This window comes from Cervus canadensis, chromosome X (genome assembly GCF_019320065.1).
Source record: "Cervus canadensis isolate Bull #8, Minnesota chromosome X, ASM1932006v1, whole genome shotgun sequence".
NCBI classification, from domain to species: Eukaryota; Metazoa; Chordata; class Mammalia; order Artiodactyla; family Cervidae; genus Cervus; species Cervus canadensis.
In genome coordinates, this window is record NC_057419.1 from 84,771,268 (window position 1) to 84,790,771 (window position 19,504).

Genomic DNA, 19,504 nt, shown 5'->3' on the forward strand with positions numbered 1-19,504 from the left:
AAAGAAAAAGTTGGCTTAAATCTCAATATTCAACAAATGAAGATCTTGGCATCTGGTCCCATTACTTTATGGCAAATAGATGGAGAAACAATGGAAACAGTGACAGGCTTCCTTTTCTTGGGCTCCAAAATCACTGCAGCTGGTGACAGCAGCCATGAAATTAGAAGACACTTGCTCCTTGAAAGGAAAGCTATGACAAACTTAGACATTTAAAAAAAACAGACACATTACTTTATCGACAAATGTCCGTTTAGTCAAGCCTATGTTTTTTCCAGGAGTCATGTATGGATTTGAGAGTTGGACCATAAAGAAGGCTGAGCAGTGAAGAATTGATACTTTTTCATTGTGGTGTTGGAGAAGCCTCTTGAGAGTCCCTTGGACTGCAAAGAGATCAAATCAGTCAATTCTAAAGGAAATCAGTCCTGAATATTCATTGGAAGGACTGATGCTGAGATGAAGCTCCAATACTTTGGCCATCTGATGCAAAGAGTCAACTCACTAGAAAAGACCCTGATGCTGGGAAAGATTGAAGGCAGAGGAGACAAGGATGACAGAGGATGAGATGATTGGATGGCATCACCAACTCAAAGGACATGAGTTTGAGCAAGCTTCAGGACATGTTGAAGGACAGGGAAGCCTGGCGTGCTGCAGTCCATGGGGTTGTAAAGAGTCAGCCATGACTGAACGACTCAACAGCAACAACAACAACAACATGGATTGGGATCATAAAATCAATTTCTGAAAATATGTAATTACTTAAAGACCTGTTCCACCAGACTCCTTGGAGCACAGAGTGCCTCACTCTATACCCTGAATTCCCCCAGGGGGTATTGAAGGTAAACAGCTGAAGCAGCACAGGTTCAATCTCCGTTTAGGCAGATGGCAAATGCCCTTGTGGTGGTTGTTCATTTTCTGACACATGCTCTTTTAGTTGACAGGGAAGTGCCAATTTGTAGCTGACACATTTTTAATTCTGTTAGGGTGTATGACTCCATGGGCTTCCCTGGTGGCTCAGTGGTAAATAATCCAACTACCAATGCAGGAGACTTGAGTTCATTCCCTGGGTCAGGAAGATCTCCTGGAGAAGGAAATGCAACCCACTCTGTATAATTGCCTTGTAAATTCCATGGACAGAGAAACCTGGTGGGCTACAGTACTGGTTTTACAAGAATTGGACACACTTAGTGACTAAACAATATGACTCCATGCTTAACTAACACATGTTAAAAACTCTAGATTCATTTATTTTTGTCAGCAGTAATTATTTTCCTTTATAGATTCTATTTTCTAGGTCAAATGCTTTTAAAAAGTTAAATGATAAACTTGAAATATAAGACATACTTGAAATACATGGCTTGGTCTTAATAGAAAATTGAAATATCTCTTTTAGCAGTTATGAATTATGGTGATGCATGTGTATTAAGTGATTCAGTTGTGTCCGACTCTTTGAGACCCTATGGACAGTAATCGCCACCAAGCTCCTCAGTCCATTGAATTTTCCAGGCAAGAACACTGGAGTGGGTTGCCATGCCTTCTTCCAGGGAATCTTCCTGACCCAGGGATCAAACCCATGTTTCTTTCATCTCCTGCATTGGGAGGTGGGTTTTTTACCACTAGCACCACCAACTGTGAAATAGTCTCATGCTAAACTGGCTTATTTTATATACAGTGACTTTTTAATTTGTGTCTTAAGTATTATTTTGACATTCAATTATATACAATAACTATTTGTAGATAAATGTCTATAGTATAAAGTTGCATAAGCATAAATTGTAATATTTTACTTGAAGTAACTGAAAATATGTTAACAACTATAAATAATTTTTAGAATCAAATGAAGTTTAATCTATAACTAAATGAGCTTATGGCTTCTTAGAGAATAGTCAAATGCAGCTTTGCTGGACTGACAAAATTAGCCCACTGTGTCCTCATATGGAAGAAGGGGAGAGGGAGGTATCTAGGGCTGGTTTTATAAGGACACTAATCCCATTAATGAGGGCTTCACCCTTGTAACCTAAGCACTTTGTAAAGATCCCACCTCCAAGTGCCATTATGCTGGGGATTAGTTTTTAACATATGAATTTTGAGAGGACACAAGCGTACAGTCTATAGCAATATCAGCCTCTGAAGAAATGGCTGACTATCAAGCCTGAACTTGTGACAGTATATGCATTCTTTCATGGAAATTCCTAGTGCCTGATTACATGTACCCTTTGAGATGCATAAATTTCTTAATTATCTCTAAATTGCATCTTTCATGCTACTAGTAATTAAATCTTTTGGTTAATCTATTGTTACATAACAAATTGTCCCTGATCTTTGGAGCATAAAACAAAAACCAGTTGTACTTGACATTTTTTTAGGTCAGGAATTTAGGTGGTACACAACAGAGACTTCTATCTCTGCTTCACAATGACTGATATCTTAAACATGTGACTCAAATATCTGGAGATGGCTGGGATGGATGGTTCAAATGAGGCCATAAACTAAATGCCCAGAATGGATTCTTCACATATATATTTGGCACCTGAATTTGAATGGCTGGAGCAGCTTTGTCTTTCTGGGTATTGTATTTGTTACCTTTCTTTTTACATGGGCAGCTTGAACTTCCTCATGGTATGGCTGTCTCCCATTAGTCATACTTCTTTCAATTCAGCTGATTTTCTTGAATGAATATTCTGAGGGAGCAAGGCACAAGCTACAAGGTTTGGTTACACAGGATTTATCCATATTCATTGTGGTAGAGGACTCCATAAAGATTTGAATGCCAAGAGGTGAGGTTTATTGTCAGGGCTATTTTGGAGAGTAACTACTACATATAGCAATTCTGCAAACAAAATCACTGCTACATCTGGTGAAGTTATCACACTACTGGATATCATGAACCAAATGCTTCAAATGCTTCACCTTTATATGTTGGCATGTGTATGTTTTTAATGTTCTGCTATATTTACCATCAGAGATGAAACCTATAGTTTGCTTCTATAATTATCACCTGTTGTCCATACCATCTAATTATTTTTATTTTTAGAGTATAGAATCAATTTAAATAAATTCCAAATCAAAATATTTCCCCTAAGACTCTTGGAAAAGATGGCTTGTAACTTTAATTTGTAAGTCTACATGATTGAATAAATTTGTATTATTATTTATTGTCTCAGCTAGACAGAATCTTATAGATATAGCAATAACATTTTTTTTTATATTTATTCAGGCTTATTGTTCAAAAAATGAAATCTTGTCAAATTATAGTTAAATAAACCCATGTTCAAATGATTATCAGAATTTCCAATGTGCTTGAATGTCTACATGGGTGACAGCCTCTAGCTTTAGAACAAGTTGACTTTTATCCTGTAACTGGATGTGCCCTGCTTAAAAATATAATAAAAGCAACTCTGCTGCCAGGTGAAGCTGGTTTGAACACAGAATGAACCGTTTACAAAAGCCTGAAATTGTTCACAACTCAAGATAATGTTAATGTGACTTCACTAGACAGCTGAAATAATACATTTTCTAAATTGGATGCATTAAGCAATTAATCAGATCATAGCTGAAACCCTATAATTTTCTGTTTTCCTTTCAGTCCCAGCGGCGTGTCACATTTCACCTACCAGAAGGCTCTCAAGAAAGCAACAGTGATGGTGGACTGGGAGACCATGATGCAGGCAGCCTTCCCAGCACATCCCATGCCCTGCCCCTTGGCTATCCTCAGGAGGAGTACTTTGATCATGCTGTAAACAACAACCGCACTGAAGGGGATGGCAACTCGGATCCTGAATCCAGTAAGTTGATACCTCCCGAGTCTTGAAGTTAAAGGGCTTATTGTGTTTGCAAGTAAAACAACTGTAACCATAATAACACTGGCCAATTTAAATGTGTTAGTAACACATTTTTAAAAGGTAGCAATACAAAATTAAGTGGAAGGCATATATGCAGCAGTTTATAATTTTTGAAATTTGTGATCATATCTACTTTGAAATTTGCTATGAAATCAAATAGTCATATTGTCTAGGCGTAGATAGAACTTTTTATTTACCTATGCATATATCTATATATCTATATCTATCTATCTATCTATACAAAACCAGACAGTTTATTTTATTTATTTATTTGTGTACAGAAATAATTTTATAATTAATATAAAGTATTTTCTAGATTTAATTTTTAATTTTTAACAATGATAAGAACCATAGACAATTAATTCTTTTGAGGAAATGAGTGATCCTGACTCCAAGTAGAAAAACTGGTCTGAGGTTTTCAATAATGTATTGAAACCACATACCTTACATCATGTTGCTGTTTAGAAAGATGTTCAGATTTAATCTTCAGATTGAAGGCATTAAAGGCTATATTTTGCACAGTTCAGAAATGTTGAACTCTTCAAAAGGATCATGAAGTTCATTAAATTATCTTGAACATGTATCTTGAAAATCCCTATATTTTCATAATTTTGGGAAATACAAAATTTTATAAGATTATACATATCTCAGGAGATTCTTGTATTTGAAGAATTATACTTTGCCTCAGATATGTTTTATATACATAAAGTTGTATAGGTCCAAAAAAGTTTACCATATATGTGATGTAGAAAGAAGAAAAAAGAGACCAAGTAACATATAAGATAAATTAACATTAAACAGAAATTTTGAAAGGCATTTTTTTCGAGACCAGCTCAGCAAGCAGGGTTTCCTAAAGCACGATACGGCGAGAGAATGAGAAACAAGACACAAGAATTCAGTGAAAAGAGAGGATCAGGGGACCAACACCACTCCAATGTGAAGGTGCCAAAACCGAATCCAAGCCAGCTTTTTTATACTTTCAGCCATGAAGGAAAGAATATGAAGGGGGTTAAGCTATAACTCATGTGGCCTTCAGGGCCAAAAAACAAAGTGATCATTAACCACTGAGCAACTAAGAAACAGTAATCAATAACAAATAAATAACTCAGACTAATATTCTTATCTATAGATTTTCCACCAGATATGTAAAACATGTAACTCTGAGACGGCAGTTGAGAAACAGTCTGGTGTTGGTTTTCTGACCCCAGGATCATATTTTGTTTTCAAGACTATGAACTGTTCCCTCTGAACTTGTCCCAAGAGTCTCATGCTTTATAGCATCCTGTTTATCAATAATTATAAATCTCTTTTGTGGCCCTTGCTGGGGTCTGTTTTTACTTTTATTCTTCCTGTTTCCTAAAATTTTGAGCATTATGGATTGTATGGATATATAATTTAAGTAAACCTCTAGTTTTGAGAACAAAATGGTCTCCCTATCATTGTGTTTTAATCCGTATTTTCTAAACTAAAAAAAAAAAATAAAGGAAATTATTGGCTAAACATCAGGATATAATCTAAGACTAAACATACATACTAAGAACCAGTGACAGTATAACAAACTTTTTTGCACTACAAAAGTAGACTGTAGCCCACCAGGCTCCTCCGTCCATAGAATTTTCCAGGAAAGAATACTTGAGTGGGTTGCCATTTCCTTCTCAAGGGGATCTTCCAGACCCAGGGATTAAACCCGGGTCTCTTGCATTGCAGGCAGACTGTTTACTGTATGGGCCACCAGGGGAGCCCCAACAAAAGTACATGCTGGCTATTAAAGATGTTTTTAATATGAACATTTTAGAGACATTTTAGACACAAAATTCAGAAAGTACTAAACATCTATCTCTATATTCAATTTTATGCTTAAAACAATTTATCAACATTCATTCTAAGGATGAAAAATTATTCTGTAATATACAATGCTGATCTACCTTTCATTTACTTATGTGTAACATGACATAATGACTTCTGGAGGAAATACATGGCTGTGACTGTATCTTCTGCTATAATGAACTCAGAGTCAATTTCTAATAAGAATATAGTAATAAGTAACAAATATGCATTAAGCAAAGGCTGTTCTTTATTACTTCATAGACTATTGTTTTAATTGTAGACCTACCACTACCTTGTAACAGAAGTATATAGATGAAATAAGCATCATTTTTATAAAATAGAACTGATTCTTTTGCATATTATATGCATTACTAAACACTTTTCTTAGAAGACTGTATAGCAATCATTAAAGAGTAAACTCAGAGGAAGCATCCACAGTATGGACATAACCCTGAAAAATATTGTCAAGCTGAATAAGACTAAGATGTTATATTATTGATAGTTAAAGGAGCATACCACATTGGCATGGGTTAGACTTTATTATAAGACATTTAAAATTAAGCACAGCTTAATTTATCTCAATTATACATATTAATAGGCAGTTGTTTAAAAACATTTCAATGAAGAGTTCTTTGCAGGAATTGATTTTATTAGTAGAGTGCAAGTATATACCTGAAACTGATATGATACTGTAAATCAACCATACTTAAAAAAAAAAAAAGTGTAGCTGTTAGTAAAAATCTATGAACTGACATATTTGAGAGCTTTATTTTTAAAGCTTGTTTCTACCAGGGACTAAACATTTTTCTTCTTTCATCACATTGACACTATAATAATTTTGAATACTAAATATTTTGTTCATAATTACTCTATAGGATGAAGCAATGGAAAATTTCAAGTTAGTGAAGTACTTTATTATGCTTTATTTTCAAGTTGCAATGGCTGTAGGCAATACTAATGATACTACAAATGATATATTTTTGCTACTTATTATTTTAATAAACTATATAATGGGTATAGATAATTAAAATGAATATTCATTTCTGTATAATTGTGACAATATTTATGTCTTAATGTTTAAAATTTATTTTTGCTCTGAGTCATATTAGCTACCTAGTCTACCGATGAAACAGAAATTTCCCTCTAAATCATGTTCTAAGAGAATGTTGTTCATTTTCGACAATAAAGGACCATAATATAAGTGCAGAAGCATATTTCACTTTAAATGAAGTCTATTATCTTAATATGGCATATTAGTGAGATTTTTAGCATATACATGTATGTTTTGCTTTGATTTAAGGAAAAAAAAACAGCTGATGACAAAATTTGCCATAGCAAAATCATCTCTTTAGGCTAATATAGATAGTAAGGTACTTTAATTCTTCAAAAAGAAGCTCTATAGCTCTGAAATAGTGCATAATAATGGGTTTTGTGATATGCAGCAGATGCCAATAAAGTGTGCAGTGTTAGTCAATAGCACTACAAATAAGAATGTAAACTGTTAGAGGAAATAAATGCTGTCCTTAAGCAATAGAATTAATTTATGCAGTTCTCATTTCATATTTTGAAATGCATCACATCCTCAATCTGCTTTCTTTTCTACTAATGAATTGCCCAAAAGAGTAAATAGATCTGAAAATTCTCTGTAAGTTCACAAAAACAAATAGAATTATAACTTTTATGAATAAGATTTTCTCCAAAATTTGCAAGAGGGATTTATTAATATCATTTTAAAATATACTTTCGAGGTTGATAAAAAATCTGCTAATTAGATGAAGAAATTATGTGATCCATTCTCTTGAGTCTTTTGCCAAAAATACTAACTTATCTTTTTTTAAAAGTAAATTTCTTTTTTTAATTAAAAATATAAAACATTCGACTTCATTTCAAATTCTCCTTTTAAGATATGCTTAATTTCACATAATTTCCATAATGTGATATTTCAATATGATTTCCAACAGCTAAAAGTGCACACATAGAACACTATCTAGGCAAAGTAACTTTTGAACATATTCCCTAACCAAAAGATATCAGACAATCATTAATAAAATAAAATCAGATTATCTTTTTTTCATCTTAAACAATTAAGAAGTATGATGAAGTCTCAGGTTGCTATCTTAATATTTCAGTTTTCCCTTCAGTGTATCAACTCTTATTTTCCTTTTTAGTAGAAAGGCAGATTGAGGGAAGAGGTAGAAATGTGAGCCGAAATGTAAAGAGAGTATGCCTTATCCATACTACTCAGTATCTGTAGATAGGGGCAGAGCATGATGACGTGAACAAGCAGGGGACTCTGGTCTTCCCTCCTCACACTGGCCTGAGGGGTAGATTTTAATTTTTATATAGAATAATTCTGCATAGCCTTTCACTTGAAAACAGTGTTCTGCCCCCATCCTTTCCTTCCATCCTGTGCATGTGTGCTAAGTTGCTTCAGCCGTGTCTCACTCTTTGCAATGCTATGGACTGTAACATGCCAGGCTCCTCTGTCCATGGGGATTCTCCAGGCAAGAATACTAGAGTAGGTTGCCATGCCCTTCCCCAGGGAATCTTCCCAACCCTGGGACTGAACCCATGTCTCCTGTGGCTCTTATATTGTAGGTGGATTCTTTTCTTTTTAATTATTTAATTTTCAAAATTAATCAATATATTTTAATTGGAGGCTAATTAACTTATAATATCTCAGTGATTTTTGCCATACACTGACATGAATCAGCCACTGGTACACATGTGTCCCCAGGCCCGAACTCCTCTCCCACCTCCCTCCCCACCCCCATCCCCCTAGGATGTCCCAGGGCACTGACTTTGAGTGTCCTGTTTCATGCATCAAACTTGGACTGATCGTCTATTTCACAAATGGTAAATATACATATTTCAATGATATTCTCTCAAATCATCCACTCTTGCCTTCTCCCACAGAGTCCAAAAGTCTGCTTTTTACATCTGTGCCTCTTTTGCTGTCTCACATATGAGGTCATTATTACCATCTTTCTAAATTCCATATATATGTGTTAATATACTGTATTGGTGTTTTTCTTTCTGACTTACTTCACTCTGTATTATAGGCTCCAGTTTTGTCCACCTCATTATAACTGATTCAAATGCATTATTTTTAATAGCTGAGTAATATTCCATGGTGTACATGTATTACAGCTTTCCTATCCATTTGTCTGCCGATGGACATCTAGGTTGCTTCCATGTCCTAGCTATTGTACACAGTGCTGCGATGAACACTGCGGTACACGTGTCTCTTTCTACTCTTGTTTTCTCAGTGTGTATGCGCAGCAGTGGGATTCTGGGTTGTATGGCAGTTCTATTTCCATTTTTTAAGGAATCTCCACACTGTTTTCCATAGTGGCTGTACTAGTTTACATTCCCACCAACAGTGTAAGAGGGTTCCCTTTTCTCCACGCCCTCTCCAGCATTTATTGCTTGTAGACTTTTGGATAGCAGCCATTCTGACTGGTGTGAAATGGTACCTCATGCTGGTTTGGATTTGCATTTCTCTGATAATGTGTGATGTTGAGCATCTTTTTATGTATTTGTTAGCCATCTGTATGTCTTCTTTGCAGAAATGTCTGTTTAGTTCTTTGGCCTATTTTTTGATTGGGTCATTTATTTTTCTGGAATTGAGCAGCATGAGCTACTTGTATATTTTTGAGATTAATTCATTGTCACTTGCTTCATTTGCTATTATTTTCTCCCATTCTGAAGGCTGTCTTTTTACCTTGCTGATAATTTCTTTCTTTGCTTAAAAGCTTTTAAGTTTAATTAGGTCCCATTTGTTTATTTTTGCTTTTATTTCCATTAATCTGGGAGGTGGGTCATAGAGGACCCTGCTGTGATTTATGTCAGAGAGTGTTTTGCCTATGTTTTCCTCTAGCAGCTTTTTAGTTTCTGGTCTTACATTTAGATCTTTAATTCATTTTGAGTTTATTTTTGTGTATGGTGTTAGAAAGTGTTCTAGTTTCATTCTTTTACAGGTGGTTGACCAGTTCCCAGCACCACTTGTTAAAGAGATTGTCTTTTTTCCATTGTATATTTTTGCCTTCTTTGTCAAAGATAAGGAGTTCATAGGTGAATGGATTTATCTCTGGATTTTCTATTTTGTTCCATTGATCTATATTTCTGTCTTTGTGCAAGTACCATACTGTCTTAATGACTATAGCTTTGTAGTATAGTCTGAAGTCAGGCAGGTTGATTCTTCCAGTTTCATTCTTCTTTTTCAAGAGTGCTTTGGCTATTCGAAGTTACCTGTATTTTTATACAAATTGTGAAATTATTTGCTCTAGTTCTGTGAGAAGTACTGTTGGTAGCTTGATAGGGATTGCATTGAATCTATAGATTGCTTTGTGTAGTATACTTATTTTCACTATATTGATTCTCTCAATCCATGAACATGGTATATTTTTTCATTTATTTGTGTCCTCTTTGATTTCTGTCATCAGTATTTTATAGTTTTCTATATATAGGTCTTTCGTTTCTTTAGGTAGATTTATTCCTAAGTATTTTATTCTTTTCGTTGCAATGGTGAATGCAATTGTTTCCTTAACTTCTCTTTCTGTGTTCCCATTGTTAGTGTATAGGAATGCAAGGGATTTCTGTGCGTTAATTTTATATCCTGCAACTTTACTATATTCAATGATTAGCTCTAGTAATTTTCTATGGTGTCTTTAGGATTTTCTATGTAGAGGATTATGCCATCTCCAAACAGTGAGTGTTTTTATTCTCCTTTTCCAACCTGGATTCCTCTTATTTCTTTTTCTTCTCTGATTGCTGTGGTTAATACTTCCAAAACTGTGTTGAATAGTAGTGCTGAGAGTGGACACTTTGTTTTGTTCCTGAATTTAGGGGAAATGCTTTCAATCTTTCACCATTGAGGATAATGTTTGCTGTGGGTTTATTACATATGGCTTCTATTATGTTGAGTATGTCCCTTCTACACCTGCTTTCTGGAGGGTTTTTATCATAAATGGATGTTGAATTTTGTTAAAGGCTTTCTCTGCATCTATTGAGATACTCATATGGTTTTTATCTTTCAATTTGTTAATATGCTGTATCACATTGTTTGATTTGTGAATATTGAAGAACCTTTGCCTCCCTGAGATAAATCCCACTTGGTCATGATGTATGATCTTTTAAAAATGTTGTTGGATACTGTTTGCTGGAATTTTGTTGAGGATTTTTGCATTTATGTTAATCAGTGATATTGGTCTTTGTTTTCTTTTTTTGTGGTATCTTTGGTTTTCGTATTAGGGTGATGGTGGCCTCATAGAATGAGTTTGGGAGTTTACCTTCCTCTGAAACTTTTGGGAAGAGTTTGAGTAGGATAGGTGTTAGCTCTTCTTTAAATTTTTGGTAGAATTCAGCTGTGAAGTCTCCCAGTCCTGAGCTTTTTTTTGTTAGACAATTATTATTTTTTTCTTTTATTACAGTTTCAATGTCCATGCTTGTGATGGGTCTGTTAAGATTTTCTATTTCTTCCTGGTTCAGTTTTGGAAGGCTATATTTTCTAAGATTTCATCCATTTCTTCCAAGTTGTCCATTTTATTGTCATATAGTTGCTGATAGTAGTCTCATCATTCTTTGTATTTCTATGTTGTCTGTTGTGATTTCTCCATTTTCATTTCTAATTTTGTTGATTTGATTCTCTCCCTTTTTTCTTGATGAGTCTGGCTAATGGTTTGTCAATTTTATTTATCTTCCCAAAGAACCAGCTTTTAGTTTTGTTGCTTTTTGCTATAATTTCCTTTGTTTCTTTTTCATTTATTTCTTCCCTAATTTTTATTATGTCTTTTCTTGCACAAACCCTGGGTTTCTTTATTTCTTCTTTTTCAAGTTTTCTAGGTGTTAGGTTATTATTGGATTTTTCTTTTCTTTCTTGAGGTAAGTTTGTATTGCTATGAACCTTCCCCTTAGCACTGCTTTTACTGAATCCCATAGGTTTTGGGTTGTCATGTTTTCATTTTCATTTGTTTCTAAGCATATTTTGATTTCTTCTATGATTTGTTGGTTATTCAGAAGTGTGTTGTTCTGCCTCCATATGTTTGTATTTTTATTAGCTTAGTCCTGTAGTTGACATCTAAGCTTACCACATTGTGTTCAGAAAAGATGTTTGGAATGATTTCAGTTTTTTTTTTTTTTTTTATTTTACCAAGCTTAGATTTATGGCTCAGGATGTGATCTATCCTGGAGCATGTTCCGTGTGCACTTGAGAAAAAGGTTAAATTCATTGTTTTGGGATGAAAAGTCCTATAGGTATCAATTAAGTCTAACTGGTCCATTGTATCATTTAAAGTTTGTGTTTCCTTGCTAATTTTCTATTTAGTTTATTTATCCATAGGTGTGAGTGGGGTTATTAAAGTTCTCACTATTATTGTGTTATTGTTAATTTCTCCTTTCATACTTGTTAGCATTTGCCTTACATATTGTGGTGCTCCTATGTTGGGTGCATATCTATTTATAATTGTGATTTTTTTTTCCTGGATTGACCAATTGATCATTATGTAGTGTCCTTCTTTGTCTCTTTTCATGGCCTTTATTTCAAAGTCTATTTTATCTGATATTATTATTGCTGCTCCTGCTTTCTTTTGGTCTCCATTTGTGTGAAATATCTTTTTCCAGCCCTTCACTTCAGTTCGTATGCATCCCTTGTTTTGAGGTGGGTCTCTTGTAGACAGCATATATAGGGGTCTTATTTTTGTATACTTTCAGCCAGTGTTTGTATTTTAGTTGGGGCATTCAACCAATTTACATTTAAAGTAATTGTTGATAATTATGATCCCATTGCCATTTACTTTGTTGTTTTGGGTTCAAGTTTATACACCCTTTCTGTGTTTCCTGTCTAGAGCATATCCTTTAGCATTTGTTGAAGAGATGGTTTGGTGGTGCTGAATTCTCTCAACTATTGCTTGTCTGTAAAGCTTTTGATTTCCCCTTCATATTTGAATGAGATCCTTGCTGGGTACAGTAATCTGGGTTGTAGGTTTTTCTCTTTCATCACTTTAAGTATGTGCTGCTATTCCCTTCTGGCCTGAAGAATTTCTATTGAAAGATAGACTGTTATCCTTATGTGAATCCCCTTGTGTGTTATTTGTTGCTTTTCCTTTGCTGCTTTTAATATTTGTTCTTTGTGTTTGACCTTCATTAATTTGATTAATATGTTTCTTGGGATGTTTCTCCTTGGGTTTATCCTGTTCTTGGGCTTAGGTGGCTGTTTCCTTCCCCATTTTGGGGAAGTTTTCAACTATTATCTACTCAAGTATTTTCTCGTGGCTTTCTTTTTGTCTTCTTTTGGGACTTCTATGGTTTGAATGTTGGGACTTTTAACATTGTCCCAGAGGTCTCTGAGGTTGCCCTCATTTCCTTTAATTATTATTTTTTTTTCTTTTTTCCTCTCTGCTTCTTTTATTTCCACCATTCTATCTTCCACCTCACTTATCTTATCTTCTGCCTCAGTTATTCTACTGTTGGTTCCCTCCAAAGTGCTTTTGATCTCAGTTATTGCATTATTCATTATTGACTGATTCCTTCTTATTTCTTCTGGGTCCTTGTTAAACATTTCTTACATCTTCTCAATCCTTTTCTCTAGTCTATTTATCTGTAACTCCGTTTTGTTTTCAAGAATTTGTAACATCTTTTCTATCATTATTCTGAATTATTGTTCAGGTAGACTCCCTTTCTCCTCTTCTTTTGTTTGGTTTGGTGGGCATTTATCATGTTCCTTTACCTGCTGAATATTTCTTTGCCTTTTCATTTTGTTTAGCTTGCTCTGTTTGGGGTGGCCTTTCTGTGGGCTGGAAGTTTGTGGTTCCTCTTTATTGTGGAGGTTGCTCCCTGCTGGGGGGTGGGGGGTGGGTGCAGTTTGGAGTAGTGACTTGTCAAGGTTTCCTGGTTAGGAAAGTTTGAGTCTGTGTTCTAGTAGGTGGAGCTGGATCTCTTCTCTCTGGAGTAAAATGAAGTGTCCAGTAGTGAGTTTTTAGGTGTCTATGGGTTTGGTGTGACTTTGAGCCGCCTGTATTTTAATGCTTAGGTCTATGTGCCTGCATTGTTGGAGAATTAGCATGGTATGTCTTGCTCTGGAACTTATTGGCTCTTGGGTGGAGCTTGGTTTCAGTGTAGGTATGTATGGAGGCTTTTGGATGAGCTCTTATCAGTTAATGTTCCCTGGAGTCAGGAGTTTTCTGGTATTCTCAAGTTTTGGATTTAAGCCTCCTGCCTCTGGCTTTCAGTCTTTTTCTTACAGTAGCCTCAAGAGTTCTCCATCCATACAGCACAGATGATAAAACATTTAGGTTAATTGTGAAAAGATTCTCCACAGTGAGAGACCCTAAGAGAGTATCACAGAGTTATAAGGAGAAGGGAAGAGGGAGGGGGGAGTTAGAGGTGACCATGAGAAGAGGGGTTATCAAAAGGGGAGAGAGCAATCTAGCCAGTAATCAATTCCCTGTGTGCTCTCCACAGTCTGGAGCACCCAGAGAGGTTCATGGAGTTACATAGAGAAGAGAAGAGGGAGGAGAGAAATGGAGGTGACCAGGAGGAGAAGAGGGTCAGTTAAAAGGGGAGAGACAAATCTAGCCAGTAATCAATTTCCTTAGCGTTCTCAGCAGCCCAGAACACAGAGAGATTCACAGAGTTAAGTAGAGAAGAGAAGGGTGAGGGTGGAGATAGAGGTGACCTGGGGAAGAAAATAGAGAGTCAAAAGGGGAGAGAGCTATCAAGCCAGAAATCACATCCCTAAGTAAAAATGGGTACTGAAGATTAGATTCTTAAAGGTACAAAATTGATAAGAAATACCCAAAAGCAAAGATTAAAAATCTAGTGTTTAGACTCTCAAAAATACAATATTAAAAATACAAAACAGAATCAATCACAAAAATTATAAAAATTATATATATATATATATATATATATATATGGAATTTGCTTTAAAAATAGGGTATTTTTTGTAAGTTAATAAGTTATAAAAATGATAATTAAAGGAGTAATGAGTAATAAATAACTTAAAAAATTAAAAATGATAGTAGTAAAAATATAGGAATTTCTCTGGAGCTGTTGAGGGCAACATGGGGTCAATTCAGTTTAACACAGTTGCTTGTTTCAGCTTATACTTCTTCTCAAAGTCGATAGGCCCCTTCCAATGCTTAGTCAATGCTAACTACAGGGTTTTAATCTCTTGTACCTGTCACTTCCAGAGTGGCTCCCTCTTCTTTGTTTATTTTGGCTCCCTCTGTTGGTAAATCTCTTCAGTGTCTAATTTCTGCTCTGACACAAGGGGCGGAAGGGGGTCATTTATTTAGGCTCACTTGTTCAGCTGTGCTGTGTGGAGGGAAGAACACTGGAAACAAATATCACTGGTGTGCATGGGGAGTACTGGCAGTGTATGGCCCACACTGGGCTTGCTCCAGCTCACAGTAGCGTGTGCTTTCTGGGTCTACACTCCTCAGGCTCCAGGTTGATCTGCAGGGGTATTGTCCAAAGCAGACCCTGCATTTCATGCACTTCCCAGGTCTAAGCTGCTCAAGTTCAGGTTCTCAGGTACTCCACAAAGGCACAGACTAGCTTGGGTGTGTTTTTTGTGCCCTTTCTAGGTCCAAGCAGCTCAGGCGACCAAGTGCTTGGCACGCGCACTGTCCCACGTGGGCTGTGCATCTTAATCACCTCCCCAGTCCCAGTCGCTCAGTTTAATGGGTATGCCACGAGAATGCCATCTCAGGTGTGCCAGGCTTCTCCTCTGGGGAGCTGATCTCTGGCTACAGCCCTCCTGGCAGATGTCAACCATCCAGGATCCCAGGAAGATTTGGCTAGCAACTGGGAGCCTGCTCACAGTTTGGTGAAGGATGCCATCTCTGGGGCCAAGATTGCCCCTTGTCTTTTGGCTCTGGCTGTTGCCCGCCTGCCTCTGTGCCTCCAGTGGGAGGATTGGCCGATCTGCAGCTCGCTAGCTCTCTTTTGATATTCACTCAATCCTTTGTTCTGTGTGTGGGCCAGGCTGCACTTTAGGTTAGAACTTTTCACGGGAAAGTTCTCTCTCTCTCTCTTTCTCTCTCTCTCTCTCTCTCTCTCTCTCTCTCTCTCTCTTTCTTTCTCGCTACCCCACAGTTTGGGTTGCTATCTCACTTTAGCTCCCTCAGATTGTCCTCTGGTCTTTACCCTAAGCATACAACCCATGCCTCCCTGTCCAGCCCCTGCTCACTGGTGGCAGATGCAAGTGTCTGGGCTATTTCTCTGCTGGGAGTTGCCATTAGGCACGCATTCTGTGTTGTTGTTGTTGTTGTTGTTGTTTGTTTGTTTGTTTTGTTTTGTTTTTGTTTTTGTTTTTTTCCCCTTCCTGGTTATGTTGCCCTCTAAGATTCCAAAATTCCCCACAGACCCACTGGTGAGAGGGTTTCCTGGTGTTTGGAAACTTCTCCTCCTCCATGACTCCCTGCCCGGGACGGGTCTCCATCCCTAACTCTTTTGTTTCTCTTTTTGTCTTTTATATTTTGTCCTACCTCCTTTCAAAGACAATGGGTTGCCTTTCTGGGTGCCTGGTGTCCTCTGCCAGCATTCAGAAGTTGTTTTGTGGAAGTTGCTCAGCATTCAAATGATCTTTTGATGAATTTGTGGGGGCGAACGGGGTCTCCCCATCCTATTCATCTGTCATCTTAGGACTGCCCCCTTAACTTCCCTTTTTAAGATAAAGTAGAAACAAGAAGACTCAGTCCAATCATTTCTCTTTCAGGAGACAAGTTTAATAAAATATTCTGTCTCATTCCACTTGAAGGTTTTTTTTTAGTTTTTAAATTTCACAATTACTATTTCCTGACTTTAGCTTTTGGTATGAGGGTTACTTAATACCATTCTATGAAGTTTTTTCTTCCTTGGCTGACAGCCAATGTCACAGAACTTTTCTCCCATCATAACCCCATCATATTATGTGTATAATTTCAAATAGACCCTGCTCTTTGAAGCTAGCTAATTAGTAAAAATATAAGCAAACAAAAATCCAGCCTATATAAAGTATTATTGGTTGCATCTGGGTTACTGTGAATACTGTAACAGATTATATCTTTTCATTTTCAAAGAATCTTGTGGAGACTTACAAGACCATGGCCGTAGTAGAAAACAGAATATGACTATGTATTGCTGAGAATTGCATATGTCAAGATATAGCATTAAGAGACTTTAGGACAGTGTGATCTTCTCGAGGCTACTCTAAACACACTAGATTACATAGGGCCCTATGTTCATAGGGCTTTCCTTGTGGCTCAGCTACCTGCAATGTGGGAGACCTGGGTTCAATCCCTGGGTTGGGAAGATCCTCTGGAGAAGGGAAAGGCTATCCAATCCAGTATTCTGGCCTGGAGAATTCCATGGACTGGACAGTCCATGGGGTTGCAAAGTGTTGGACATGACTGAGCAACTTTCACTTCACTATTTCATATGGTTAACTTGGTGGCTCAGATGGTAAAGAATCAGCCTGCAATGCAGGAGACCTGGATTTTATCCCTTGGTCAGGAAGATCTCCTGGAGAAGGAAATGGCTAACCATTCCAATATCCTTGCCTGGAAAATTCTGTGGACAGAGGAGCCTGGTGAGCTACAGTCCATGTGGTCACAAAGAATCAGACACGACTGAGCAAGTAACACTTTCATTTTCACTTTATGTTCATACATTGAATATATATTTATTTGCAAGTAGCATCAGGTAAAATATAATTTATGAAGATAAGACTTAAAAATACTTTATGACATTCTTTTGTAAAGCATTGTTCTAATATTATAATTCAGACTAAGTTCTGAGACACATGGAAATATTAGTGAGACACATGGAAATATTAGTCTACCATGTTAAACTTTAGAGATTTCTGAGTAGTTCATACACACGTAGCCAACATGTGTGTGTGTGTGTGTGTGTGTGTGTGTGTGTGTTTTTTCTCCCCCCTTAAATAGAGGATGTTTTGCTACTCTCTCACTATGGGTGAACTGGAACAAAAACATTAACAATACTTCCAAATTTCTAATGATCTGCTAGTATGCTATAATTTAACTGATCATAGAAAACATCCATGTTTCTTTGGAAGAAATAGTGAAAAAAAAATGTTACTAAAGATATTCATCAGTCTTCAGTTTACTAGTTGTAACAGTTCATTTTCAGAAAAAAAAAAAATCCTCCTAAATAAAGGGGAAAAAAGACTTCCACATTTTAATGATTTTTCAATTGTAAAAGTTATGTCATCTGCATTTTTTGAAGCCTCTTATTTTATGTGGTCATTTCACAAATGAAGCCTCTCTACCTGAAAATTTTGGTCTATTGTCAAAAATTTGGATTTAAAATAACAAGATATGTGTAAAATTTCATCAATTAAAAAAAAAAGTGTTTTGTAATGCTCTACTTTCTCCTTCTTGTTATGCAAAAGAAAAAAAACCATAATTCCAATAACATTTAGGGCTAAAGAAATTCTACATTAAAATAAAAAGGAATATATTTTTTCATTAATTTAAAAAAATGATAAATCTGCCTACTAGAGTATATCTCAGGTTGACACATCTCTCTGACTTTCATTTTTCTTTCACTAGATCAGGTATGCTTAGCACTTTTAACATGGTACTAGTTAGTTCACAAAATAATGAAGTAATTATTCATTCCCTGGAACACATTTTGATTGATCCTCTACAAGTAATCTAATTAATTGATACAGAAGAATTTTATTAACTAGAATACTATTCAGAAAAATGCCAAATTTTGTCTTGTTCTGCAGATACTGTTGACATGAATAGCACCACAGTAATTATTAATTGAATGTTTGACTAGTTGAATATCTAATTCTAAATGTAGAAATTGGTGGAAAAAAAATGGTAACTTTAAAAAGCTCACCTAATAATGGATCATTAAAACTCAGCCCTTCATAATTAAGAACATTAGGAGTCAGACAGCTAAAGGCAAAATAAACCTATCCATATTTTTTTTTTCAGGCAAATTTGATATACTAACACTGTGTTACTTACTCATCTGAAAAATTCAGTTTGTCATAAATAGAAAGAAGAACAATACTGGTTTATATATTTAAGGGGACAGTAGCCATTACTTTTCCAAAAGATGTCAGAAAAAATCATCTAAATCTACAATTTAACAAATATTACTCATACAAATTTTACTTAGGTACTTTTTCTTGTTGCCAAATACCCAGGAAATTTGACTTCATAAGTCCTCCAATATTTTTAAATGCATTTTTTAACAAAGCCACACATTAATTTCCATATCATAACAAGAATAAAAGTGAATGACACCATTTGTTAATATTGTAACATGAAACAAATAGGAAATGCATTCAAACTAAGAAAGCAAAGTTACACTCTTTTTTGTTTTTTACTTTTTTTAGATTATGCATTTATTTTTTTTTTTCCATTTATTTTTATTAGTTGGAGGCTAATTACTTTACAATATTGTAGTGGTTTTTGCAACAACATATTTAAAAAGTTACACTCTTTTTGAAGGTTAAGTATCCACCTAGGCGAATTCTCGCTCAGCTGGCTATGTATATGAAGAGTTTCCTAAAACTGTGTTCATTCTTAGCCTGTATAGTAGTGTCAGTCCAGGGAGGGAAATGTATAATAAATAAATAATTCAAATTAGCTCAACAAATCTGAAGTCACAGATTTTGAAAGGTAAATCAATCAGTATTTCTAAGGAGTACATTATCAAATATCAATTCTGTTAGTTTTGTCCCACTTGAAGAAAGGGACTAAATTCAATGCTCCTGGATTCTGAAGGTAAAAGAAAGACAAATGCCTGATAATGTCCATCGTGTTGCCAATTGACAACAGCTTTAGCTTTATCCTTCTACTGAAAAAAAAAAA

General features: G+C 35.8%; 1 protein-coding gene across 2 annotated transcripts in view; it reads left to right on the forward strand.

The window, feature by feature from the left end:
- The window catches only part of PCDH11X (protocadherin 11 X-linked), a 985,621-nt gene that overhangs the window by 655,683 nt on the left and 310,434 nt on the right, over positions 1-19,504 (forward strand). For both annotated transcript variants that reach the window (XM_043458684.1, XM_043458686.1), the window contains exon 6: positions 3,584-3,782. In XM_043458684.1, coding sequence (XP_043314619.1) covers positions 3,584-3,782 — 199 coding nt within the window. The remainder of the gene's footprint in view (positions 1-3,583; positions 3,783-19,504) is intronic.